This window comes from Zosterops lateralis (assembly GCF_965231275.1).
Source record: "Zosterops lateralis genome assembly, chromosome: 1".
NCBI classification, from domain to species: Eukaryota; Metazoa; Chordata; class Aves; order Passeriformes; family Zosteropidae; genus Zosterops; species Zosterops lateralis.
The window spans coordinates 135,504,610-135,531,602 of record NC_139762.1 but is presented as its reverse complement, the minus strand read 5'-3'; the positions used below and the strand labels follow the sequence as shown (position 1 = coordinate 135,531,602).

The window sequence follows — 26,993 nt, the reverse complement described above, 5'->3', positions numbered from 1 at the left end:
CTCAGCCATATATTAGTCAAATGTATATTAAAAATGATTGGTTTTGGCCAAGTACAGCTTACAATTAAAATGGATGTCAGTCTTTAAAACAGAAGATGGAACAGGGTAATGTGTTCATCCTAAAATCAGAGTGAAAGAACACATAGGCTTTCTAACACATCATTATTTCTAGTTTTACTTCTTATTTTACTTGCAGCTTTGATTCTAATATGACCATGTGTTGGTTATCCATATATCATGAAATATCTCTGCAACTTAGATGTTTAAAAAGATGTCATCTAGGAAGGAAAAGAAGGGCATATAACACCTTGCCCCTTGCTCAAAATCACACATAATTGAAAAATGATCAACACAAACAGTTCTTCTGTGTTGATGGATGAGTATTCAGGTGGGTTTTTTATACCAGACTGAGGAAATTGTTACTCTGACTTGGCTGGAAATACTGTATAATAGCTTTAACCTTCTCCTATTACAGCTGTTGGATTTTTTTTATTCGGTGTGCCAGCAGCAATCAGTAAACACCCAGTGGGTAGGGTAGTGATGGGATTACTGATTTGAGATTTTTTAATTGGTCTTTTTTTTTTACATCTGACTCAACTTCGTTGATTGCTCATGTTTGTAGCATTCAAACATAGCTGCAAAACATTCAAAGTTTTTCCTTTAGCAGTGGACTTGATTTCTTGACCTTAAGCTCTTCTTGTCTTGCAAAGACAACTTGGTTTCTTTTTATGCTGAAATAATCAATTGAAAAGTTGTGGCAGTAGGAACTCTTGTCACACTTAATTAAAATCCTTAATGGTGAATATATTTTCATCTTTTTAATTTCCAATAAGAATTAGCTGTGGAATACTGTTTCTGTAACTTTCAGTTAACTTCAATTGAGAACAACTGTTAGTGGCATCAGACACAAATATGGGAATTTGAAACAAATCAGAATAAGAAAGCAGATAGAGAACAAAAAATCCTTCAGTGTTACGTTTCAGGGTTTTAAATACTTGTCTCTTTGTTATTCAGAATTCTGGGTAAGGACATTTTTTCAGTTGAAGATACGTGTCAAATGCCGACTTTTTATAGAAACATAGTCTTGTATTTGTTGTTTCTACTTTGTGGGAATTGCCATATGACATAACTTTTTTTTTTTCCTTTCTTTTTTATTCCTTTATTCCTTTCTTAGTCTCTGTTATTTCCTTGAAAAAATTATTTTTTTATTTTAAATCTTTTATAAAATATCTCGTGTTTGTCATTTAAGCCCAGCTGACAACTAAGTAAAATGCAGCTGCTTGCTCACTGCTGCTCCTCCATCCTCAGAAGGATGGGAAGGAGAACCAGAAAAAGGTAAAACCCACAGGTTGGGATAAGAACATTTTAACAATTTATATAAAACAAAACTTAATAATAATAACAACAAAAATAATAATGATAGTGAAAAGAGAGAGAAATAAAACAGAAAGGTTGTGAATAAGGTAATTTCCTTTCTTGCCTTTTGAAAGAGAGGCTTTGTAGTAAAGATTATTTTTCATTTTTTCAGGAGATTGAGTTCTGAAATTCCTGCTCAATGCTGATAAATCTGATGTGAGCTTCAGTTGATAGTTTTTTATTTTAATTGTATCCAAAACTATTTGAAGCTTACTGTTAAAATTCACTTAAAGGCTGACAAAAGTGTGGTCTTCTGTAATGTTATGTAGTATACCCCTGTAAGTCACTGTTAAGAGGAGTGATGCTTCCTCTGTCCATGATAAGATACACAGGATTTTTACTTCTTTTTTCTCCTAGGCTCAGTAATTATTGCTAGTTACAATGGAAAACTTTTCTATTTTGTAGGGAAAATGTGCCTTTCAGTGTAATCTAAAAATTAAATAAAATATGAGGCAGCCAAAATTCATTGTATCTAGTGATTGTGTGATATTTGTTTGGGTTGTGGGTTTGGGTTTTTTTTTTGGTGTGTTTTGTTTTTTTTTTTTTTTTTTTTTTTTTTTTTTTTTTTCCTTTTAATTCTTTCATTCTCCAATTCTGAATGTTTTATAAATTTGCAGAATAGTCCAAGGAATGTAGTGATACAGCTGACTCGAGAAACTGACCCTGCATGCTTCTAATAATTAAAAATTTGCAAATTTTCCATTGCAGGTTTCATAATCTTCTTGTAGCACACAGTAATCTCTAATACGAATTTAAGTCGGCCCAAAAGGCAAGCTGACTATCTTCTTGTTATCTGGCCTTTTTTTGCTGTTGCTTATTAAAATGGTACTTTACCCAAATGCAATTTCTCTTGCTTACCTTTTAGCAGGTGTTAAGTGCACATTTGATTTTGCTAACATGTGGAAAATGGGAAGGATTTAAAATCCCCTTGAGGGTGGGATTCTCAATAAATGAGGCCACTGCACTCTGTGCATGCACAGTGTGCTCTCTCTGTATTGCATTCATGTGCCCAAGTGCAGAGGACTCTTTTGGAGATGGTCCTTTTTATGTATATTTTTGACTGCCTTATTTCACAGAGCAGAATGAGAAAGTTTCTTTTGCTAGAAGTAGATTATTCCCCCCAAGGTACTGATTGTTTGAGTGAAAAATAGAAGAACAAATATTTAAATGATTTGTGGCTGAATATTCAAGGTCTGTAATGAGACACAGTTTTAATCTTGAATGTTTTCACTGCTGTTTCTTAGTTCTCGTGCTTTATGACGTTAAGGATGGGCCTAAGACTAAGAAACATTTTGTGTCACAGAATCTATGATTATTTGTTTCCCACCCAGCTTGTCAATACAAAAATATGCTTCTGTTTGTGCTTCCTTTTACATACTTGTCAATATCTTGAAAACAGTCCCTGTAATATTTTTCAAATTTTGTTTTTCTATTTTTACAAACACCTTTCTTTGTAAATACATTTTCATCTTAGTGACAGCAATGCTGATTTTTAGTAATGAAGGAAGACTTTCCCTCTTTTTAAACAGAGGCTTCTGATTTGTGAACCTTCATAAATAACTGTAGGCCAACTGACTGGAAATAAGCTTAGTAAAATAAATCAAAAAATAGTTTCACTGGCTCTATAACCATATTTTATGTTTTCAACATGGTCTATTTGTTGTTGGATTAAGAAGATAGATCGGGTTTAAAAAGATATGATCTCTGAAGGCCAGTCAGGCACCTCTTTTTTTTCAGAAATAATTTTATTGTTCAAATATATGTAGGTACACTAGCTTGTAAAATACCTATGAAATCCATTGTATCTAATTTTGTTTCCTATATGATACACATATATATATATATATATAAGTAAAACTCTCTGTAAAAATAGGGGAAATGACCATAACTTCCTGAGACATGTTTCCCCAAAGATACAGAAAAGAACAGGAATTGCTTTTCTTTGTTACTACTGGAAGACGTCTTTGAAGACTGGAAATCAGATTCTGCAGCCTGTGAATCTGTGAGAGGGACAAAGTGGTGACTATGATGTGGGTTTAGATATAGAGCATATAGTCCAAGCTTTCATGGCAGAAGGAGCCTAGATGAGGTTATCTAGCATTCTGTCCAGTTCTGTCTTGAAAAGCTCCATTGATGGAGTTTCTGCCATGTCCCTGGGGAGGTTGTGTCAGTCATTGATTGTTCTCGTAAAAATTTCTCTTATGTCTAGATTAAACTTCTCCTGATGCAACTTTTTGCTGTTGTTCCTTGTCTTCTCTGTGTGACTTCTTGTGAAGAGAGAGCCCCTGATCTCTTTATGGCTGCCCTGGAATACTGTGATGAGGTCTCCCCTGAATCTTCTCCAGGGAGATGAGGCCTAACTCCTTCACTCTTCTCACATAGGAGAGATTCTCCAGTCATCTGATGGTGTTCATGGCAGTCCTTGGCACCCTTTCCAATCTGTCCGTGCCTTCTTTCAACATTACTCCAGGTGGGGCCTGACAACCACTGGCTAGAGTGGAATGATCACACCTCTTATCTCTGTTAGTGATACTTGTGCAGATGCAGCCCAGGATCCAATTTACCTTTGGTGCTGCAGCATTGCACTGCTGACTTATGGTCAGCTTGTTATCCCTGTTGGCCTCAGGTCCTCTTCATCAGGTGCAGTGGTTCGGCTTCTCCAATGGGTGCAGCTCCGGCCAGCCCTGCCGCCACTACATCCAGGGGGCCACTTTGCCAGAGGCGTGGGCAAACCCGACAACGGTGCGGATAGTGCGCAGAATAGAAAGGCGGGACTCTCAGGATGTGCAACCAAGGGGTGCGTGTTCCCCAAGGCAGCGCTCCGAGGAGAGACGCTGACCTCGGAATGCCACGGCTCTTTATTGAGTGGGTTACAGGGGTGGGATTGCGTGGGACCAATCACAACCTTTTGCCAACGTATAATGAGGGAATGCACAACTTTTGAACCAGTAATAAGTAACTTGGGGAGGAGGAATACATGATGAGGGGGTGGGGAAGTTATGTAACTTAAAGATTGACACTTAACAGAAAAGTGGTAAACAACTATTATGGGATAGGGTTACCAGGACAACCAAGGTTTTGGCGGGAAAGTCTGGGGGAAGGAGAGAAGGGGAGAAGGAGAGAAGGAGAGGGAAGGAGAGGCCATCTTAAACAATAGTAATAATTACAAATTATAAAACACAAATTATAAAACCAAACTGGAGCAGTGAAAACCCAATTGGAATTGAATTTAAGCACCACCACAATCAGGGCTTCTCCCTTCCACACAGATCCTGGCCTGTTTGAGCTCTCTGGTTGTTCATTCCCATGCAGGACCATGCTTGTCTTGGCTTATTTTTCTCAGCTGCCCCACTGTTCCAGGCTTTCCCTTGTAGGTACACATCTACCTCATCATCTAGTTTAGTGCCATCAGCAAATGTGGTGAGGGTGCTTTCAGTCCCATCATCCAGGTACCTTGTGAAGATTTTCTGGGGACTGCTATCAATCCCCGAGGGACCCCACTTGTGATAGACTGCCAGCCCACTTTATTTAACAGTTTCTTAGTTTGGGTGAAAAACTTCAAATTATTAACTTCTATTTCAGTGATTTAAAAGATTATAGAGATGTGACTGTGATGTTCGTGAATAAGTTTACATCTTATATTTTTCTGTGAGAATATTTTGTTTGTTCTCGTAACACTGCAGCCTTATCTACTTCATAAGTGGCTGATCAAGCTGTATTGCTGATAAAGCATGTCCTAACTGGTTTTTAAACTGTCAGCCAAATTCTTTTCAAATCATAAAGATTTTGTTAGAGTTTTCTTTTAACCTAACAAGCCTCTTGGGAATTTGGAGATTACTTGAACACAAAAAATGGAGGTAAATCTTAGTCTTAAGCAGGCAGCAGCATGGCTGGCATTCCATGAGCCAAATAATGAGCAAAAAGTCAGTCACAAAGTGTTATTCAGCAAAGAAAAAGCTGTATGTGAGAGTGAAGGCAGAAGATAAAGAATAATCCCTGAAAGATATGCTGGAAGACATGCCGCTGTACTTAATGAAAACAGTTGGAAATCCAATTTTCAGCATAAAACCAGTTTTTTTTCCATTAGAATTAGCAGGAAATTGAGAACACAACACAGAACTAAAGCAGGACTTATGGGAACAATTACTAGAAATATAGATGAAATTGTTAATCTAACATCCATTTTGCATTGTTATTGAATCAAGCTGATTTGTGTAAAATTAACAGAGCAGGAAATAATGGAATTTTTTGGAGGTAAAATGTTTTAGAAATAATAATTTTTAGAAAATCCTTATGTCTTAATTGTTCACTGAAGAATTACATCATCTGTGCAATTTGTTCACCGTAGTGTCTCCATTTATTCCTGCTCAAAAGCAGTGTAAAAAAAGAATGTGGCACTGCAACAGGGTGCTAAATAAACTTATCCTGACATAGTAGAATCATAGAATTGTTGAGGTCAAAAAAGCCTTTTAGGATCATTGAGTCCCACCAGTCACCCAGCACTGCTAAGTCCATCACTAAATCGTGTCCCTAAGTGCCATATCCACACATCTTTGAAATGAATCCGGGGATGGTGATTGTACCAACTATCCTGGGCAGCCTGTTCCAGGGTTGTTTCATTCTGGTGAAGAAATTTTTCTTAATATCATCTAAGCCTCTCCTGGAGAAACTTGAGGCCATTTCCTCTTGTCCTGTTACTTGTTATTAGTGAAAAGAGACCAACCTTTGTCTGACTACAACCTCCTTTCAGGTTAGCTCATAGGGTTCCCTCTTTCTCCAGGCAAAACAACCCCAGCTCTCTCAGCTGCTCTGCCCCTCACAGGACTTGTGCTCCATCCCTTCCCCAGCTCCATTGCCCTTCTCTGGACACACTTCAGCCCCTCAGTGTATTTCTTATAGTGGAGGGTACCCTCAAATCCCTCATCCAAATGATTGATAAAAATATTACACAGGGCTGGCCCCAATACTGAGGTGTGGGGAACACCATTACTGACCGGCCACCAAATGGATTTAATTCCAAAGTATAATAATAATAATGTGATAGAAAAGTTATTTGAAAATGTGGTATGAACTAGCACAGCTTTTTTTTTTTTTTTGCTGACTAATCATAGGTGCTACATCTCTTAACTTACTGAATAAAGTGATCACTCTAGGAAAGTTGAGAAATTGTATTTGCCAGTTGTGCAACAGAATAAGCTGAAATTCTTTTAAATTTACAGGTGAGTTGTATGTACTAGTTTGAGTACAATTCTGTGGCTTTCATTTCTCTTTAAGTGTCCACATTTTTCCTGGGACTAGAGTTATTTGAGGTAAGTGATTATAATATAGAAATGCTAGGGGAAATTAAAAGCCTTTTCTAATGCAAAATATAACTACTGCTTAAAATTGAAGAAAAAGAGTGCTGAAATATCAATTAGAAAACACTCATAGAAACCAGTTGGATGAATTTCCACCACCTTTTTCACATGTGTGGGAATTATGCTTGCTACCTGCTTTTTTCCAAATATGCTCAACGATACACAAAACTGGTACATTGCTATTGAGATTTATTATTCTTAATTTGCCCATAGTATTTACTGGAATTAATAAATACTTCATAAAGTCTTAGTTCATCACTGTTTGTTTATAGGACACTGCTCTACAAAAGCCACGAGAAGTTTTCAGGCTGCCTACGGACTTGAGTGCGTGTGATAGTCGCCTTTGTGCCTCGATGCATTTCCCATCCTCCACGTGGGTTACCCTTTCTGATGGAACAGGAAGACTGTATTTAATTAAATCAGGCAAGCGTGGAAGCAGTGCATCTGAAAAGTGGGAGGTACGTGTTTAGGAGTTGTACATATATCCCTCTCAAAGTCATCTAACTGCATTAATAATGGTATTCGTTATCCTGCTTCCACACAGCAAATATAAATGTTACATTTCTACCTGAAGCCGTGAGTCTCTCATGTTCTGTGGTTAGTTCCTCTTTGTTTTTGAAAGACGAATCTGATAAAAAGTGCCCACATTTTGCATCTGTTTTCTTTATTAGAAGGTAGTTTCCTAAGAAACCACAGATATTTTACTATTGGCAGAAATCTACGTGTATATACTGAAGTAGAAGATTTCAGCATGATGGATTAGCTCCTTTCTCTACATCTTTTGAGAGTTCAGTAAAGGAAATTGATCATCCTGGTTTTAGATGCTTGGTAATAAATACCATCTGGTTTTTATTTTGTTCTGTGTGAGAATGCTGACACATAAATAAGTTACATTGAAATTGTCAGTGTAATAAAAATATGAGATTTATATCTGAGGTCCTGTCATCATTTAAATTGACTTGTTGAGTATGTAGAGCACGCAGTGGTTTAGAGTTGTGTTAATATGACAACTCTATAAATCCTCAAACTATCAGGTTTCAGTAACAACAGCTGGATTGAGTCTATATTCATTCAACTGCTGCAGCTTGAATTCTTTGTAATTTATTCTTTCATTTGTTCTTTCATTTTCACCTGTTAATCTTCTAGCAAATAGTGTTTCTTTTCTTTGTCTCTGTTGTTTGGATTAATTTTGTTTTTATCTTAGGTTTTTTGCTGAATGAGTACTTTTTGAAAAAAGCTGGAATAAATGTTTTTTAGAATTAAAACTTCCAGCTGTAGGTACCAAATTGCTCATGCTATAAGATATGGAATCCTTCTGTATGAAATTGATGAAATAATTTTCATATTATATAAATAATTTTGTGGGTTCATATTGGCATGCAGGAGGCTGTTACTGATTTGACATTCACTGAAGCCCTTCCCTGCTTTATGTGAAAGAGCAAGGCTTCCAGCTTTAACTGTCCACCTTTTTATTACATTTTTGTTTTCTAGATTGTGTTTAATGAAGAACTGGGAAGTCCATTTATTGTAGCACACAGTGTTTCATTTATAAAATCTGATGCACATTCACTAACTGTGCTGCTGCTTAGGGTAGAAAAAGATGAGCTGGACACAAAAGGAAGTGGATTTCATGTTACCTTGGAATGGGTTACAATTGCAGAAAGAAAAGAGGGTAAGTGTTTTACATTTAAATTACTGGTGAGTAATGTTAAAAAAAAATCATGTTTTTATTCTTTTTAGTCTTAGAAGTTATTTTTCCACAGGTTCTGGTATTTCTTTTCCACAGCTTAGATTTTACATAGGTAATTTTTCCTTATATTTTGAGATCAAGTTATTAACTGTTATGAAATGCAATTTCTGTTTAGCTTGGTTTTGTAAAATTGTGGTTGTACGGAACTATTTCTCACTAACGTCTTTTGTATTTTTTACAATATTGTACAGCTGGATATGGCTCTTTGGTTATATTTTTTTTGTTGTTTTTTAGCTTCCAATTAATGATGTAGTGGGATTGGAAGTAGTATGAGATAAATGTAAGACCTGTAGCATAAGAAGTAAATATTGCATATTCTAGGTTTTCCTGCAATAGGAGTATGAAGTTATTCCATTAATTTTGGACCAACAGATTGAAAACAGTTAGTAGATTAATAAACAGTTAGTATTAATACCCACTAATTAATATTTTACCCTAATAGTTTGACAAATGATTCTTTATATAGTCAATATGACCGTATATATTTACATTAAATATATACATATATGTATGACCATATATATGTACGTCAAATATGTACAGTATATATGTGCATTAAATGTCATTATATACATGAAGGATACAAGACCCCAAGTGTCACTGTCTGATTTAAAGATGTGTGGATTAAATTAATAGACATTCTTGGAATGATTGTGATATAGTCCTGCTCATTATGTTCCAAGAAATAAAATTTTGGTACTGACAGAAACAAGATCTTTAACTAGTGATACTAGTGATGCTACGAGCCCAATGTTCTTCCATCTTCTACATACATAGTATGGATAACATAGAATGGAATAGAATAGTTCATTTGGAAATGACCTACAACTGTCATCTATCCAACTGCCTGACCAGTTAAAGCCTGTTGTTAAGGGTATTGTCCAAATGCCTCTGGAACACCGACAGATGGGGCTTTGACCATCTCTCAAGGAAGCCTGTTCCAGTGTTTAACCACCCTCTCAGGAAATAAATGCTTTCTAATGTCCAGTCTGAATCTCCTCTTGGTGCAGCTTTGGAGCATTCCCACATGTCCTGTTAATGGATACCAAGAAGAGCTCAGCATTTCCATCTCCACTTCCCCTCTCTATGACTGTAGACAGCAATGAGGTTGCCCCTCAGCCTCGTTTTCTCCAATCCAGACCAGCCTGAAGTCCTCAGCTAGTCTTGACAGGACATTCTTTCCAGCCCTTCCACGGGCTGTGTTGCCCTCAGTGGCTTTAGTTGTGTTTTCTGCTGTTGAAACCTTCAATGATGGAAATATTTCTCAGAAAGCCACATGAGACCAACTGCCTTATGCTCTTGTGGCCAGCTCAACAAGGGAAAGAAAGCTCTGAACATTCCTGTTTATAACTTAGAAGGAAAACTAAATCACTAGCACTGCCAGTCTAGAACTGAAGACTGTTACTCATGAGAGCACCAACACAGACTTATATTTTTAATACTGTACACTTTCATAAAAAATTCTTTTTTACATTGTGTGTGTTATAACTTATGACAAATATTCTTCTAGGAATCCCTAAAAGTGGATTTAAAAATCTTTCAAAAAGTCTTGACAGTTCTCCAGCATTTCCGGAGAACAGAAAATTTTTGAAATTACTGTCAGTAGAGATGCAAATAACAGAATGCAAAGCAATCTTTAATTATGAAGAGAGAAATAAATTTTGATTTCATTTAAACAAACATCTCAAAAATCAGACTGATGTATGACCCAGTCTAAAATATAAAAACTGTTTTGAGGAATTACAATACTTGACAATCTCTTTCATCAGTCATCAATTGCTGTTGCTTGCCTTTCCTTGAAACTCTGTCTGTGGATGCAGTTTATCAAATCAGATTTTAGTAAAAGTAAGTAAAAGTTAATCAACAAGCCATTTCTTAAATTACCAAAATCTCTGCTTCATCAAAACAAAGCCTTAAAACATGGTTATGTCTGTTGACAGCCAACAAATGTGAGATCTCTGCCCTGTTTGGCAGACTGGACAAAGGGATCAACACTATTGTGTTACCAAAGAACAAAAAAATGAAAGCATGAAAACAAATCAGAAGGCAGTGGTTAGGTCTTTTCTTATCTTCTGTGGTACTTCAGAGGACTGTAACAAAGGTATACCCTTTCCAAGTTGTTTTTTTTTTCATTAACCAAACATTTAGGAATACTTGCTGTAAAAGCTTGAAATGAGGAACCACCATGCTGCCTTATGGCATTCAGAGAATGTGAGATGCTTAGCTGTCTTCTGACCTTCTTTACAGGAAAAAAAAATTGCATACAGGCTGTGCTGGGCTAGCTGTGATCAGCAAAGACATCCTAAGAATAAAAGACAGACTTAGATTAATCCAGTATAACTCATTGGAAAACCATAGTACTGTGAGTGAACAGGTACAATTGCATAGTATTTTTAAATGTGATGAGTGCCTTAGATAATAATTTGTCTTCTAGAAATATATTGTGACTTTTTAAAAATTTTATTTTCTAGGTGATCATAGATACGAAATCATTAAAAGGAGAGTTTTGCAAGGAAAATCAGTCCCCCATTATGCAGCAATAGAGCCAAGTGGGGATGGTCTAATGATTGTTTCCCACAAACCATTCACGTTTATGCAAAGTGAAAGCGACAAATTAGAAGAAAATGATGATGCAAAAGTATCAAATGAAAAGAAAGGTAAGACTCAGTCTGACAGCAGTCTTAGGCTGCTCTCTTCTTTGACTTAGGACATACATCATTAGTTTAGCATTTGTTTGGAAACTCTAGCAATAAATGTTTTAATATCTGTCTTCTGGACAGATTGACTTCAGTTTGTCTTTACTCTTGGAAGTTCTACTGTGCATGGACCTATATTGGGTGGGGCTTTTTTTGGATAGGAGACGCTTAAAGAATTTTGTTATCTTAAGGAAAAGGATATTTTGCAGACAGATGTATAATAAGTTTTTAGTATTAGTTGGATTTCTAATGCCTAAATTTAGGCATCTATCTGAAGTACTCAGATTAAGAAATCAGTCTTCCTAGCTGGGAGGGGGGCACTGACCTCCCCAAACTGCTGTGTTTTTTTATTATTATTATTCATCAGAAAGCTTTTTGATATGTAATTTATTCTTGCCTTTATAAAATATAAATAATTACTTCGAAAAATCTTTTTAAAGAATGAAACTCCTGTAAAAGATTCTCTTTTTTCCAGTGGCAAAACAGTTCAGAAAAACTCGAACAAAATGCATTCATACATTTTTTTTTTCATTGCAGTCAAAACTAGTATGTAAAAGCCTATTAATAGAGTAGTTTATTCCTACAAATCACTAAGTTCTGTAATGTCTATGTTTATGTAATTATGTTGGATTATTTCACGTTTGATTTCTGTTTCTGCTTATGAGGCATTGGTTAGTGAACCAATTCTAACTGAAGGATAGTAGCACAATCTTTGTGAAAGTGTGAAAATCTTTTTTGGAAAGTAATACAAAAAGATCAAATTTCTGGAATGTGTTAATGTTAAACACTATGACAACAGTGATATTGTACATGTAATTTTATTAAGAATAGTCTGTACATACAAATCTTGAGGCAGAGGAGTTCTTCAGTGCACTGAGCACCATAATGCAGTTCCCTTTTGCTAAACGTAATGTAGGCTCTAGTTTTATTTGCACAGTTACATAAAATTGCATTCACAATGGACTTTTAATATCAGATACAGTTTGTGTCAGTGTTCAAAATTGTGGAGGCTGTCATGTCTCAGCAATAGTTTCTGGGGAAGTATAATTGTAGCACCTGTGGCCGATCCATTGCAACCAGGGCAGTTGTGGCAAGTGGCAAGGTGCAGGAGTCCTTCCAGAGTCACAGTTTGCTGGTATGAGGCTTTGATCAGTGGAATCTTGGGTTGGGTTGTGACAACTTGAGAGCTTTCAAGGGGAACCCATACTTTACTTTTTCTCAGAATAGAAAGGTAACTTGTACAAGATTGCTCTTCAGAGAATATATTTATTTGTATTTTCTATGCATTACCCACTGATGCTGTCATAGCCTTCCTTTTTTATAAACATTTCTCTTAAAATGCCATTTTTTCTAGCAGTTTAATAATCAGACAGATTCTAGACACAGTAGAAAAAGTCAATCACTACCTCTGGGCAGGTAGTTTTATTTCATCTCCATTAGCTGAGGCAGATTAAGACTACTTAGTCTTATTTCTGTTGAGTAGTCAACGTAGCTTCTGGCAAAATATATAGGAAAAAAGTGTTCACACGTCTAAACGGCATGTACTTCTAGCATGCAGTAGTTTGTCAGTGTACTGCACCTGATGCCTCTAACCAAATTATTAATCATTAATGTTTCATTGTTTTAAGTACATTTTAGGTTCCAATTTCATAATGCTACAGTAAACTTAAGAGTAATAGTTAATGTCCATTGTATAACTACCAGCATATTTGAGTATAGACATAAATTACTTTTGAATTGAGGGATACAAATGAATTTGATTGCTAAAAAGGTGTTTCTCCATTGTATAATCAGAATATATTTTGTGTAAATTTTTCAGAGTAAAATTTAATTTCCACTCTTTCAAAACCACAGTTTCTTTCACAAGTCTCCAGATGTCTCAGCATTGAATGTTGTGGAATCCAGTAATCCTTGTAATCTAGTTTGTATTTTCCTGCATGTTTCCAATTGTAGACCTTGTCTACTACTGGCAGCAGACTGAAGATGATGTGACAATAACAGTTCACCTGCCTCAAGACATCACGAAAGATGACATAAAAATACATTTTTCCCCTGACAACATATGTGTTACACTGAAAGACCAGACTCCTTTGATGGAAGGAAATCTCTATTCATCTGTGGACCATGAAAGCTGCACATGGATAATTAAAGAGGACAAAAGGTATTGTATATATTTTTAGTTCTATTGATAGGAACTGATTTCCAAACATACACCAGATCTGATTTCTGGCCCTTCTGGAATGGTCTGTTTAATTCTACACCCCATGTCCCTTTTTGCAAGAATGTTTCCTCTCCTGAAAACAGTTCACTGGCTTTTGCTGTCTCAGTACTGTTGCTTTATCTAATTGTGAAAGTAATTCCTTCCTTTTGCAATTATTTTCCAGGAAAAAACCCACCCAGTACCAAAATGTTAAACATAGATTTGTAAGAAGAGTAAACTTAATTGGTTCAACAATTTTTTTTCACTATGTTTCAGGATTGATTAGTCTGAATGTACCTTGCTGTTTGTGTTATTTTCTCTTCTGCTTTCCACAAACAATCTTTTTAATAATAGTTCAACAGAAATTATTTAGGCTTGACTTAAAAAACCTTTATTATTTTTTCCTAAAAAAATTATATAGTGTGTGCATTATAGAAAAATAGAAAATGAATCTGTGTGAACTTAACATGCTGTAGACCTCAAATAGAAATGTTCCTGCTTTTATTTGAGAAGTAAATTTTAGAGGGATTTTTTCATTATGAAATAAAATTACAAAAGAATGAAAAGGGTGCAAAAAAAATTTTAGAGCTCCCTAAAACATAGTCAGGATTTTTTTATGTGTGTTGTCTAATTTTCATTCTCTGGCTGGGCTGAGCCATGTATTCACTTAGCCATGCTGGTCTGGTTATCTCAGAGATATTCACACTCTTTAATGAACTCAAGAAGGAACATGAACACCACCAGGTGATCCACTCAACAGCTCTCAGCTGTTTATCTAACACAAAAGCTACCCTCGGCTTTTTGCAGTTCCCAAAAGGTTAAATGTAAAGGACAATAATTCTCAAAAAGAAAATTAGAAGGACTAATATTTTTATATAGATTATACTATAACTGTATATTAAAATTTGACTAATTAAAATGTGTGGGTTGTTGGTTTTTAGGTATCATGCTGAAAAACAACTCAGCTGAATAACTTGATTTTTTTTATTACTCATTCAAGTGAGTGTTATTGCATGAATCTCAGGCTTCTACTTTATTGAGAAAGAGTAATTCCATATTTCAATGTAATAAGTTGTATTCAGTTCTTAGTGTTGTGCAGCACCGCTATAAATCTATTGATTAAAAATCAAAAACTTGCTCCAAATGTTTTCTGTAAAAGTTTGCTGTTCCTAATACCAGAGTAATTACTTTAGAAACTGATTCAGAGTTCACTGAAGAGCTGCTGCTATGGTGCAGTAATTAGTAACTTAGAGGGTTTTCTGTCAGGAACACTGCAGCTATCATTGCTGGAGAACCTGTAAGTGTATCTAAAAAGTGAGTATAATAAATCTGACTTCAGTTTTATCAGTATATCAATGTGTTTGTCCAACATAGTATTTAAATGGAATTACTATGTTGGTGCATCGGGCTGTCTCTTATTTTTCATTCACGTTAATTAGTTATTCCTAATAGTTTAGTGATTATACTGGGTTCTTGTTGTTGTTGTTGTTTGGGGTTTTTTATATATATTACAGAAACCTTCTGAGATATTACTTTAGATAGATAGTATAGATAATTAATTGATTTAGTATTTCTGAGGTCTATAAAATACAAATATTTTTGTCCCAAATGTTATATAGAGGTAGGGCACACTTAAATAGCCCTAAGAAGTACTACTTGTGTTTCAAATAAACCTCTGTAGTAAAATTCTGCCAGTCTTTGAATAGATTGCTTTACAAGTTATTTCTTGCCATATTTGAAATATTTTAATGAGATTGCTTCAGGGTAAATTACACTTATATTGAACACCTCAAGGTTTGTGTTTAGGCTATTAGAAATCACATACTTGGTCCATTTTTCTTTAGAATATTTTTTGTTAGTATAGTGTATTTTATTATTTGAATGCTAATGGTTTCTGTAATTTTCATTATTTATTCAGTTTGAAGAGCAGAAATGCTCTTATCTACATTTAGAGCTTTTTGGCTAATCTGACAAGTGGATGGAGGGTTTTCATGTGCTACTCTCTGTCTTTTCTTTGCATTTTAGTTTGGAAATCTCCTTGATTAAGAAAAATGAGGGATGCCGGTGGCCAGAGCTCATCATTGGTGACACACGAGGGGAATTCATTATGGACCCTTCCCAATGCTCTGAAATAGCTGAAAGCCTGATGCATCTTACCTCTGAAGTTATGGTAAAGAGTCAAGAATCAAACACCTAAAATTTTTGTACTTTTGCATGTTGTCTTTTCTCGATTCCTTAACTTGCGCTGCATTGGCCCAGCTCATCAGTTCATTTACTATTCATTCCTTTTTAATTCCAACTGTAAGAAACTGTTGGCACTAGAGTTGTGAATGTACTTTGAGCAGTAAAACCACCTTCAAGGGGGACTGAATTTAACTTATGTGATCAGGCACCAAACAGAAGCCTGATTTACCATTATTTGTTCCCACCAGTTAGGATGGGCCACTTTGTTTTAAAGCAATTAATTAAATGATTTTAAAAGATGTCTGTTTCTTGTTTATCAGTAGGTTAGCAAAACTTTTGTACTGTCTTCCTGGGGATGCTGTACTTGACCTAGAGACTGTGAGTGTAAATGACTTGTTTAAAAGGAAAATGTAGGAAACTATAAACATGACTCATGAACTTTCTGGCATTTTTGTTGTACAGGAAGTCTACTTAAAGTAAAGTGTAGTTTTTAGCTGCTATTTGCTTGCTACTTCGTTTAATTAGAAAATGGCCTCTCATCTGAAACTTGTGAAGTGTGCCTTCCTGTGGCTTTTGATATATTTGGATTTAGATTATTGCTTTGTCTTTAATAAGGCTGGAAAGTGTTATTAAAATAAATTCTATTTAGTACTCCAGATTGATTTCTCTCCTTCCTCCCTCAGTATTTGTGAGCAAGATATTGTAGTAAATCTTTTGACCATAGATTTATTTGGAACTTCAAATTTATTTTCTTTTGTACTTCATACTGAGATTAAACTGATTATTTTTAATCATAAGCTTTTATTAATTTTAAATAGATTTTAATAAATTATTATTAGAAAAACTAAAATGTGTCGTGCTTATAAAATTAATTAATCCATTTTTAATAGCATTACTGATGGCAAGCTGAAACAAGCTTACACTGATGTATGTACATTTAGTAAATGTGCATATATTTTCAGGATTGTATACTTTTGCTACTTAGAGAAGGGAATTTATTGTCCATATTTTAGTGGCTTATGTACCTTTCCTCAAACTGAAATTGATTTTATTGTACCTACCACTTCTGCAGTCCTCCACAGCAGAAATCGTTCTCTTAATTTTGTGTAAGTACATAACAGCTTAATTATTCAGTATGGATAATGCAAATAATTCTTCATGTTCAATTGTTCTTTGGGTTTGTTTTGTTTTTTTTTTTGTGTTATAAAAAGGATTCATATATTATTTTTTCAATAGTTCATTCTTTTTTTCAGAATCCAAACCCTGAAAAGGAAAACCCACCTTGTAATGCTCAAGAGTTAGAAGAATGTGATGCTTTTCTTGAAGATGGTGCAAGCTTGTGCAGATTTGATGGTGATACATTGAAAGTCACTCATATAGTAAGTACTGCAAATTATTACAGAAATATTTTAAAACATTTTTTGTTTGAAATTTGACCTCTATTATCAGTACAAAAATCTGTAGACTGTTGAAATCATACAAATTTCTGCCATAATATCAAATCATAGTAGCAACAGAAATTGTCAATCCCTATGTGTCCTTCAATGTCATTTTAATATAAAAACAAGGCTCCTTTTGTTCTGATAAAAAAATGCATAAACTTCCACAAGTGAGCCACTTTAAAAATCAAAGTTACATCAGAGTAATTATAAGAAAGGGGTCTTTTTCAGTGGCATAAAATTCTTTAGATGACTTAGTTTGCATTTTCCTCAGTAGTTTTTCAGACAGCCTAGTAGAAACCTGACCTTTTTTACTAAGAAGCTGGAGCATAGATCACTTTATAATACTTCTTTGTCAGTCACACTGAAAAGAACAGACTGGGGGCAAAATTCTTCAATACCAGGCTCAATTTGGGTTGTAAGTAACCATGATTAACAGTAAGCTAGGATTTGATCTGGTCTGTTATCTGGAGTTGGAAACAACAAAATCATATGAAAACATTACAGATTAACTTGTTGTCATGGGGTTGTTTGGTTGTTGTTTTGTTTTTTTTTTTTGTTTTTTTTTTTTTTTTTTGAAACTGGATGAAAGCAAAAACTTCATCATGGTTGTAGCATGGGTAAGTAAGTTGTGCCACCTCTCTTGATATTTTCAAGACCAGAGTGGATAAAGTTCTAAATAACTCAGCCTAAAACTACTGCTTCTCATACTGAAGGATAAGAAATGCCGCAGAGACATTTCACAGCTCAGGAGGAACATAAGCTCATGGGATCACAAAGGGCTGCTTTCTAGCAGTCAGCAAGACATTGTGGAGCAAGTTAGGATGGGTGGCATAAAAGTATTTTGAAGGTTAATGTATTTAAAGCCTCATGGTCAAAGGACAGTTACTGGGGGTAGGAAATCATGATTTCAGCCTCTTCTATGGGAACTTGGTCCTTGTTAGAGTTTGTAGAAATATGAGTATTTCAGTATATTTTTCAGCATTCACGAATATATTTTTACTTTGATTTAGTTCTTCTTTCAAGTTATTTGGGGTTTCTTGTTAGCAATTATGAGGCCTTTTCCTTCAGAAATGGGGCTGGTACAGCTCTTTAGCAACAACTCCTACAAACATTTTTATTGAAGAGTGTGCTAATCTGAAATTTAGTAATTACCTGATTGTGAGTAAATTAAAAAATGTTGACATTTCGTAATTTTAATATTCTAATTAATCCTCGTTTCAATGCTTGCCAGCTTTTACCTGAGACAGACAGTATTTCCTTCCCTATTAGCCCTGCAGAAAACCAGATGTGATTACTTAGAGAGAATCTTTTCCTAACATGAGAAGTTGTAGGTTAGGGTCTGTTCTAGAAAATCATTTCTGCACAAAACACATTCCCATTTGCTTGTGTAGTGGGCATAATGTTTTCTCTGAATATTACTCCAACAAACTTAATTGCATCTCCTTGAAATATGTGAGGCACCTGTGATATATTGAGCTGTTGATCAGTGAGATGCAGGATAATGTATTCAAACATTTTGTCAAATAACAAGCATGAAATGGTTTATCATCTAACTTAGGCAGTATGTGTAACAGAATCTGCTATTTGTGCTTTGAATCAATATTTTGTATTTGCTTTGTTTTCAGATTAATCTTGGAAGCAACCAGTATCTTTTCTCAGTTGTTGTGAATCCCAAAGAAATGCCGTGCTTCTGCCTGAGGCATGACGTTGATGCTCTTCTCTGGCAGCCTCACTCTGACCAGCCAGAGAATATGTGGGAACACACTGCAACTTTTAATGCTTTAGGTAAGAAATTAACTTCTGTGTCACACACCTCTGAGACTTTTCTATCTGAATACTTCTGCTATGGCTTATGTTGATATTTCACTTCCTTAAATCTGAATTGAAAGTTTTTGAAATTCTGTTGATAGCAGCATGGTAGCTCAATTTTAGAAATAAGAGAACATAGAAATGAAATATTTAGGCCCTGTGGAGAAAACAAGCCTTTTCAGATCATGCATAGGATGTAAGCACAGAACTACATAGTAAAAAGGAGAGCTCCTTGGATAAGTTACCTTGAGTTAGAGACTGAAAAGCATAATCACCACCTTAACACTTAGACATCATCAGGGCAGTAGCTGCAGTTAACTGATTACATGTCTAGGTGTGTGTAATCTTACGGTAAGGTATTTTAGTAAGTGACTTTTAGATTTTTCCTGTCTTGTTGACCCATGTGATAACCTTTGGCATGCATTTTATAATGGAAGTGAAGCAAATAACCTTGCAGAAAGATGGTAGATCACTTTGCAAAGATTGTATCTCAATTCTCTTTACAGAAGTGTGAAAGGAAATCAGTCTGAACTGTATCTATTTGATACTAGAGTCCTGGAATGAAAGTGGAAAAAGGGAGGGTTTTTTGCTTTCTGAGTGAATATTAACAGAAATTACAGTGTGTTAAAAAGTAATGTTTTTTTGGTCAGTTCTAAACAGAAGACAGATTTTAAGTGTCTGTTCAAGATTAGGTAGACTCGGAAATCCTAATTCTTAAACGTAATTTCACACTGGGAGATGAGGAGAGAGAAGAGATTTACTTTACTTAGACTGCTAATATTAGGCCAAGATTGCCCATATGGACCATATCTGTGGCCTTATGATCCTGCTGAGAAATGAAAGACCTTGTGAGGCAGAAAGGAGCCAGATGTGGGAAGAGTATCTTGCTGTACTTATGTATCCAAAACACCAGTTAAGATGAGGTATATGAGAATTGTATATTGGTATTAAACTGGTTAATGCATCCCTTCAGAAAGTACTGGCTTATGTAATAAGAGTGGTTTAGTGGTTTGGGGTTTTTTTGTTGGTGTTGGGGTTGGTTGCTTGGTTGGTTGTTGTTGTTTATTTTGGGTTTTTTTTGGTTAAAATTGCATATTATTTTTTAAGTTTAGCTTGGATTTTTATCAGCCAGTTAAAATTCTGTTGAAACCCATCTATTCCTTATCCCTTCTCCTTGGTTTTGGGCTATATAGGTTATGTCCAAGCATCAAAGCAAGACAAGAAGTTCATGGCTTGTGCTCCAGATTACTCCTACGCTGCTCTCTGCGAGTGTTTGCGGCGAGTTTTCATCTATCGCCAGCCAACTCCTCTGGCCACAGTTCTCTACAACAGGAAGGAAGGAAGACAAGTAGGACAGGTTGCTAAGCAGCTGGTAGCAACCCTGGAAGCCAGTGATCCTATCTTAGGCTTTCAAGCTACGAGTGAGAGATTATTTGTTCTCACAACAAAAACCTTGTTTTTAATAAAGGTGAACTCTGGAAATTAATTATTCAGTGTGCTCTGCTGTAGTTTGTGTTAAGAATTTGTTATAGAAGTGAATTGGTGGATGATCTGACAAGTGCACTACAATTTGCTGGAAATCAAAAGGGGGATGTTTTACAGGAGAATCAAATTTCTTCATTAGAATTTTTCTGTAGGAAAGTGAGAGGTTTTTGACTTTGCTGCCATGGAAGTAAGCTTTTACAGAGCTATGGGAAAATGTCTTCTGCATTAACATTTTTGTCAGAGTAGTTGTCAGATGCTGCTATTGCATAGGTGAATAGATTTATGCATTGCTTTTTCCAAGACTTTATTTGCTATACTTCTGAGTTTTGAGAATTCACTACTGTTTTTAAGTGCCACTGTTTACCTATGAAAAAAGTAGTCAGATAAAGAGTTACAAGCCTATGATGTGCAATGTAGAACATATAATAAAGAAAAAAAAACTCACGTTCAAATACTGTTGACCAAAAAACTGATTTGATATTTTGACATTCAGTAGTTTTGAGTGAAATGTGAGTGAAATGAATGGGGTTTTGTGTTTCTTATACAGGTAATTAAATGGAGCAGTTTTACTGTATATGCACATTTTAAATTACTGGTTTGGGGCTTATCTGTACTTGCTGTAAAATCTGTTCAAATTCTAGAATATGTTTCAGTAGCTTTTTCCAGCAGCAAAGTAAGGGTCAATGTATAGCTGGCAATTGTACATTTAGTGCTGTTAGTTAAGCTCTTGTCATTCTCTCAGTTGTGCCATTTTCATTTGACTTTATTCTTCATTTCAAGTGACTCATTTACAATGAGAAAATGGCTGACAGAAAAAGCACCAGTATTGTAATCTGGGATGGGGCACTCAGAGGTGCTGCGTCTGCCTCAGATGCCACTGTAAATGCTGCACTGTCACTTCACTGTTCTGTCTGTGATGCCTAAGTCAAAATGTGGTATATTTGCAATGTAAGAGTACTCAGGCCAGTGAGGATGCTTTAGTTTAACAAACTGTTATGGTTAATTGAGCTGAATAGTTGTATCTGAAGATTTCTGTTTCTTATTTTAAATTGGCATTTAAACCAAAGAGTCAGTTGTGACAACTCCACCGTGAGTTGGGTTTTTTCATAGTTGGCTTACAAATCCATAGCAAAGAATGCTTAACATGTTGTGTACTGGCAAGAAAGCTGCTGTCATCTGTGGTACTAAAGTCCTGAGAGACACAAACACAGGAGGCCTTTTAGTTTGCATCTCCCTGCCAATATTATTTCAGAACTCTGTAAGAATCTATTGAGACAAGTGTTTCTTTAGTTGTGATTGTTTTGACTCTACTGTAAATTCTCCAGATTTGCATTAGTGAACTGATTAAATAACAAGAAGGAGTCAAGTTGTGGCTTGCAAAAACCCTCCAAATGCAGAAGGTTTTCAAGGAACCTGATATTCCTTCTCCTCATAGCAGGATTATATTGTACATGCAATATTGGAAAGTTTTTCTTTACTTTTACTTGAGTAAGTTAAAACAGACAGGATTTGTAAACCTCTTTTCATTCTATTCTTTTGAAACTGTCTTGAAAATGCTTTTTGGAAAGGCTCAGTGAATGTATTACCATTGCATGACTGTTCTGCATCTAAATTTTATTTGTTGGCCAATGATGTCAGACAAGGTAGTAGAAGTCCTACAGAGGTCCTATAGAAAAAATGACGTAGCTTATTACTTTGCAGCATAAATTAAGTTCTTTTAGATGTATATGGGTATTACTTAGTAACCTGAGATTTAATCGTTGGGGACACAACGTTAAGAATGTTATATTTGGAAATGGAGGAATGAAAGAGTAAAGGAATCATACTCAACATGCCTTTGTCACCTCTGGTCTACTGCAGACAGCTTCAATGTAGATGAGAATTTCAGCTGTTCTTTGTCAAATTCTTCTTGCTGTGAGTTACATGTTTGGAAACATGCTCCGCTGTCTCCTTCAACAGAGGAAACAAAGTCAAGTAAAATGGTTATCTCTTCACAGGTATTACAATATGCAATGATTACAACTCACATTCCAAATGTTTGTCTGTTTCAAGGGAGTTCTTGTCTGCATCTGGAAATAACTGAACACAGAGAAAAGGTTCATCCCTTTTCCATGTTACTCATCTGTTCGTAATCATGGCTCCCAGGAGCGATGTATAAAGTAGTATCTCTCTTATTTTGCTGCTATGAGAGTCAAGGATATTTCATTATTTAAATTGTTTTTTACCTTAAGGAACCCGGAGTGCTGTTGCACGGCAAGCTGTTATGCACCTGAGGCAGGGCAATCACAAGCACAAAAGCAGGCTGGGCAGAGAATGGATTGAGAGCAGCCCTGGAGAAAAGGACTTGGGGGTGCTGGTGGATGAGAGGATGGACCTGGCCCAGCAATGTGCACCCAAACATGTCCTGGGCTGCTTCATGTGAAGCATGGCCTGGACTGCTTCATGTGAAGCATGGCCTGTAGGTCCAGAGAGGTGATTCTGCCCCTCTGCTCTGCCCTGGTGAGACTCCACCTGGAGAAATGCATCCAGCTCTGAGGATCCCAGCATAACAGAGACATGGACCTGTTGGAGCAAGTCCAGAGGAGGGACATGAAGCTCCTCAGAGGGCTGGAGCACCTTTTCTGTGACAATAGGCTAAGAGAGTTGGGGTTGTTCAGCCTGGGAAAGAAGTGTCTGGGACACCTTAGAGCATCCTTGTACAGAAAGGGGCCTGCAGGAGTGTTGGAGAGGGGTTTTGGACAAGGGCATGTACTGGTAGGACAAGGGATAATGGCTTTAAACTGAAAGAGAGTTGGTTTAGATTAGATACTGGAGGAAAATCTTTACTGTGTGAGTGCTGAGGCACTGGACTAAGTTGCCTAGAGAAGTCGTGGATGCCCTATCCCTCAAAGTTCAGCACCAGACTGGATGGGGCTTTGAGCAGCCTGGCCTGGTGCAAGGTGTCCTGACACATTTAGGGGGAGCCAGATATTTATAAGCTCCTCACAGGTGTGTCACCTCTGGGTTTGGCCAGCAGTCCCAGCATGGCTTAAAATTTTATTATGCGAGATGGCATCATCAGAGGTGTTTGAAAAGCAAAAATGTTTTAATTAAGATGAAAATAACAAACCATACAGAAAAAAAAGCTGTGGCAGGTGCAAGGATTCTCCTTGCACCAGCTACAACACTCCAAAAATGCACTGAAAGTCTTTGTGCACTCTTGAGTACATAAAGGAGTAAGGCAGGATTCTTGGCATCCTGCCCAATAGAAATACTAACAGAGTTTTGAGGTACAGCTTCAAGGATCCAACAGGTGTCTTTGTGCTGGAACACGGCCAAGTAAGGTATCCAACTCTCTGTTTTTTATCTTGTAAGTAAAACAAAGAATGAAACCCAAATCCTTTCCTAAAATGGAAACCCCTGGTACTGTGGTGGTGCAGACCCCACCATGTGAGGTGCACACCTACAGTGTCCCTGCCCATGCAGTGGGGTTGGAACTAGATGATCTTTAAGGTCTCTTTCCAACCGTTCTATGATAATTAAATGGCTGCAAGCCACCAGGAGAGACTTCCTATCAGCATTTCCATTTCTGTATTCAGTCACTCTTAAGGCTCATTTGTTCAGGATATCCTAAATAGACTTATGCAAGGTATAAAATGTGGAATTTAAGAGAAGATTTTCTGACAACCTTGCTTCACTTTTTATAGGATTTTGTTTCTGGAAATCTTACTTTTTTAGACAGTTCATCCTGAGAAGTCCCAATCACAATCTGTTCAGAGAATTTCAGAGAAAATATTTGACTATTACAGGCTTACTTGGCTGTTACTGCATTATGTGATTGTAGTATTCTTTTTCAGTGCTTTCCTTGACTGCATGTTTGGAATGCATAATATATTCTTCTACAAGTTTAAATAAATGGAAAAAACATTAAAATTTTTAAATTATTTTAAGGGATTTATAGCAATTTTAAATGTGTAGCCTTCCTATGCTACTGAAAAAAAAATAGAAATAAGAAATTCCTTAAAATAAAACTTGTGTTAAGGAGTTTTCTGCTAGGGCAAAGTTCTAGCAGATGTCTGCACTGCAGGGCCGGGGCTGTTGCCAAGACATGCACTATTGCATTCCTTGTTTATCTCTTTGAAATCCTCTGTACAGCCTTGCTAATGTTCCATTTCTGCCAACACACGAATTTACAGAGGTAGTTAATGGAGGAAGTTGATAAGTATTCAGGTGTATTCTTGTGTTAAAATGCACACTGTGCCTCTGATTCTGTGTCTTCTTTATGTACAAAACCCAATTATCTGGACAAGGCCTTCTAGATGCAAGAGAGAGATCTGTCCTTCCTTCCTCTCCTCCTACCTCAGACTTTTTGCAGGAAAGTGAAGGAAAAGAGGAAGGATTTGTTCTGTATGTCTGTCCTTTGTCAAAAAGTGGCTCTTCATTAATGAAACAACAGATCCTATGAGAATATCAAACAAGGTTAAAGCATATATTTTATTTCAATTTTTTGTGCTTTGTTTCAAAAAAGAGCCACTAGAGCTTTTTCATTTCCTTGCCTTCTGTCAATTTATGTTTTCTATTCTTGTTATGCAGATTAAATGAACTTGAAGCCTGCAGTCAATCACATATTAGCCATGTAATAAAAATTTTGGTTTAAAATCTTGTGCTGTCAGTCCTATGGGCCTATAATTCTGGAAATCTGATGGGATTTATTTTGCCTCCTCCCTATGCAATACATGTTCATTTATGCTATGGATAGAAATCAGCAAGGTCTAAAGAGAACTCAACATCTTTGACGTAGAAGAGCCAAGCATCAAGCAAGCCTTTTCATCAAGACTATTTCAGTAATTTCAGACTCAAGGTGTAGTCCCTTTTTCTTAGAGAAGTGTTTGCTGGAGTAACAGTTTTTCCTTTGTAAAAGGTTTAAGGTTTTTCTGAAAAACTCTTTACAAAAAGGTCTTTGTCATGAAGTGGTAACTGGATATTAATTAAAATAGGTCTAATTACAGTTTCAGATGCACATCTGGAAAATACTTGTCATAGTCTTTACCAATCTAATGCTCTATGCAAAATATCCTTTATAAACCATTCTAGTGCATTTTTGCAATCTAATGTCAGTTCAAGGAATTCTCAAAAAAACCCACAAAAAACACAGGAAAGCAAATTTTAAAAAATTAATCATCTTAGAACGTGACTTTCATTATGCTGTGATGAGTATACACTTTCTAATAGTGTGTTCCAATAATACATTTCTTAATGTATTTGTTATATTCTGAATGTGTAGGACTTGTATTTTCCATCTGTATTTGCACACACCTGTATGAATTCATACGGCCTTAAAGTAGTGGGGAGGATGAGGTGGCTTTTGGAGAGGAGAATCTTTTAGCTTTACTGACAGCAAAGCTTGGATTCTTTATTAACATGTCCATGAGTCTGCCATACATGTGTTGTAGTGTCATGATAACTGCTTCATGTGAAAACAACAGTCATAAATCCTGTGGTGGTTTCCTCTGCTGAGGATTAAATATGAGATATCTCAGTATTTCATTTTACCCAAACCTAAATAGCTCAGAGGCCAAGTATTGAGTAGATCAATTGATTGAGTAGCTCAACTTGACAGAATTGATTCAGAAGTGATAAGCATTTCTTTTTATCAGAACAAGTGATGTTTAGAGGAAAAAAAAAACAAAACAAAAAACTCACTGAATACGAATTCAGTTACTTTTAGAACTGAAATTGCAGCTGATTGGCCTTTAATGATTTTTCTCTTCAAAGTTACTCATTCTCTCTGTTGCGTGTGTCCCCCTCTAATAAATGTAGAGTACCTTATGGTAATTTAAGGTTGAGCAATTTATGGGAATTTTCTGAATAACTGAATTATGCCTGCATATATGGTATCTAAAATACAGGCATGAGGTACAAGATGGATACACCTACTCATAAAGAGACCAGGAACTCAGGCTCTTGATTTCATCAAGGGCTGGTGACCATCTGAGCAGAAATAAAAATGGATGCTTTGAAGACATTTTCATGAGTTGCAGTTTCAGATTCTAAAAAGAGTAAAAATGTGGGAATTTGTGGAAAATCATTACAGAATGATAGAATGGTTTGGGTTAGAAAGGACTTTAAGGATCATCTAGTTACAGCACTCCTGCCATGAACAGGGGCACCTTTCACTAGACCAGGTTGCTCAGAGTTCTATCCAACCTGCCTTGAGCAATTCCAGAGATGGAACATTCACAGCTTCTCTCTGGGCAATCTGTTCCAGTGCCTCACTATCCTCACAGCTGAGAATTTCTTCTAAATATCTAATCTAAACCTGCCTCTTTCAGTCAATATCCTTACCCCTTGTCCTAATCACTGCATGTCCCTGTCCAAAGTTCCTCTCCAACTCTCTCATAGGCTTCCTTTAGGTACTGACTGGAAGGTGCTCTAAGGTCTTGCTGGAGCCCTCTCTTCTCTGGGCTGAACACTCTGCCTGTCTTTACAGGAGAATAAGCTTGCTTAGGCAAAATAAAACATACACAGGCTCCCTTTTAAAATCTGGGGATATATGCAATACTCTACTCAAAGCAGCTGGATCAATCAGAAAGAGAACTTGTTTGTTATCAAGACCTCTTCTGTTGTCATTTTCTTTGCATGTGCCAAGGGTAAGGTATCAGTAAAACTGCCTGG

General features: G+C 36.2%; 1 protein-coding gene across 1 annotated transcript in view; it reads left to right on the top strand.

The window, feature by feature from the left end:
• The window catches only part of NUDCD1 (NudC domain containing 1), a 38,869-nt gene extending 13,923 nt beyond the window's left edge, over positions 1 to 24,946 (top strand). Inside the window, exons 3-10 of the mRNA XM_083876717.1 lie at positions 7,046 to 7,231; positions 8,265 to 8,445; positions 10,995 to 11,180; positions 13,173 to 13,380; positions 15,445 to 15,589; positions 16,857 to 16,982; positions 18,671 to 18,830; positions 20,048 to 24,946. Of these exons, the coding sequence (XP_083732843.1) occupies positions 7,046 to 7,231; positions 8,265 to 8,445; positions 10,995 to 11,180; positions 13,173 to 13,380; positions 15,445 to 15,589; positions 16,857 to 16,982; positions 18,671 to 18,830; positions 20,048 to 20,340 (1,485 nt within the window). The 3' untranslated portion in view covers positions 20,341 to 24,946. The remainder of the gene's footprint in view (positions 1 to 7,045; positions 7,232 to 8,264; positions 8,446 to 10,994; positions 11,181 to 13,172; positions 13,381 to 15,444; positions 15,590 to 16,856; positions 16,983 to 18,670; positions 18,831 to 20,047) is intronic.
• The last annotated feature ends 2,047 nt before the right edge of the window (positions 24,947 to 26,993 follow it).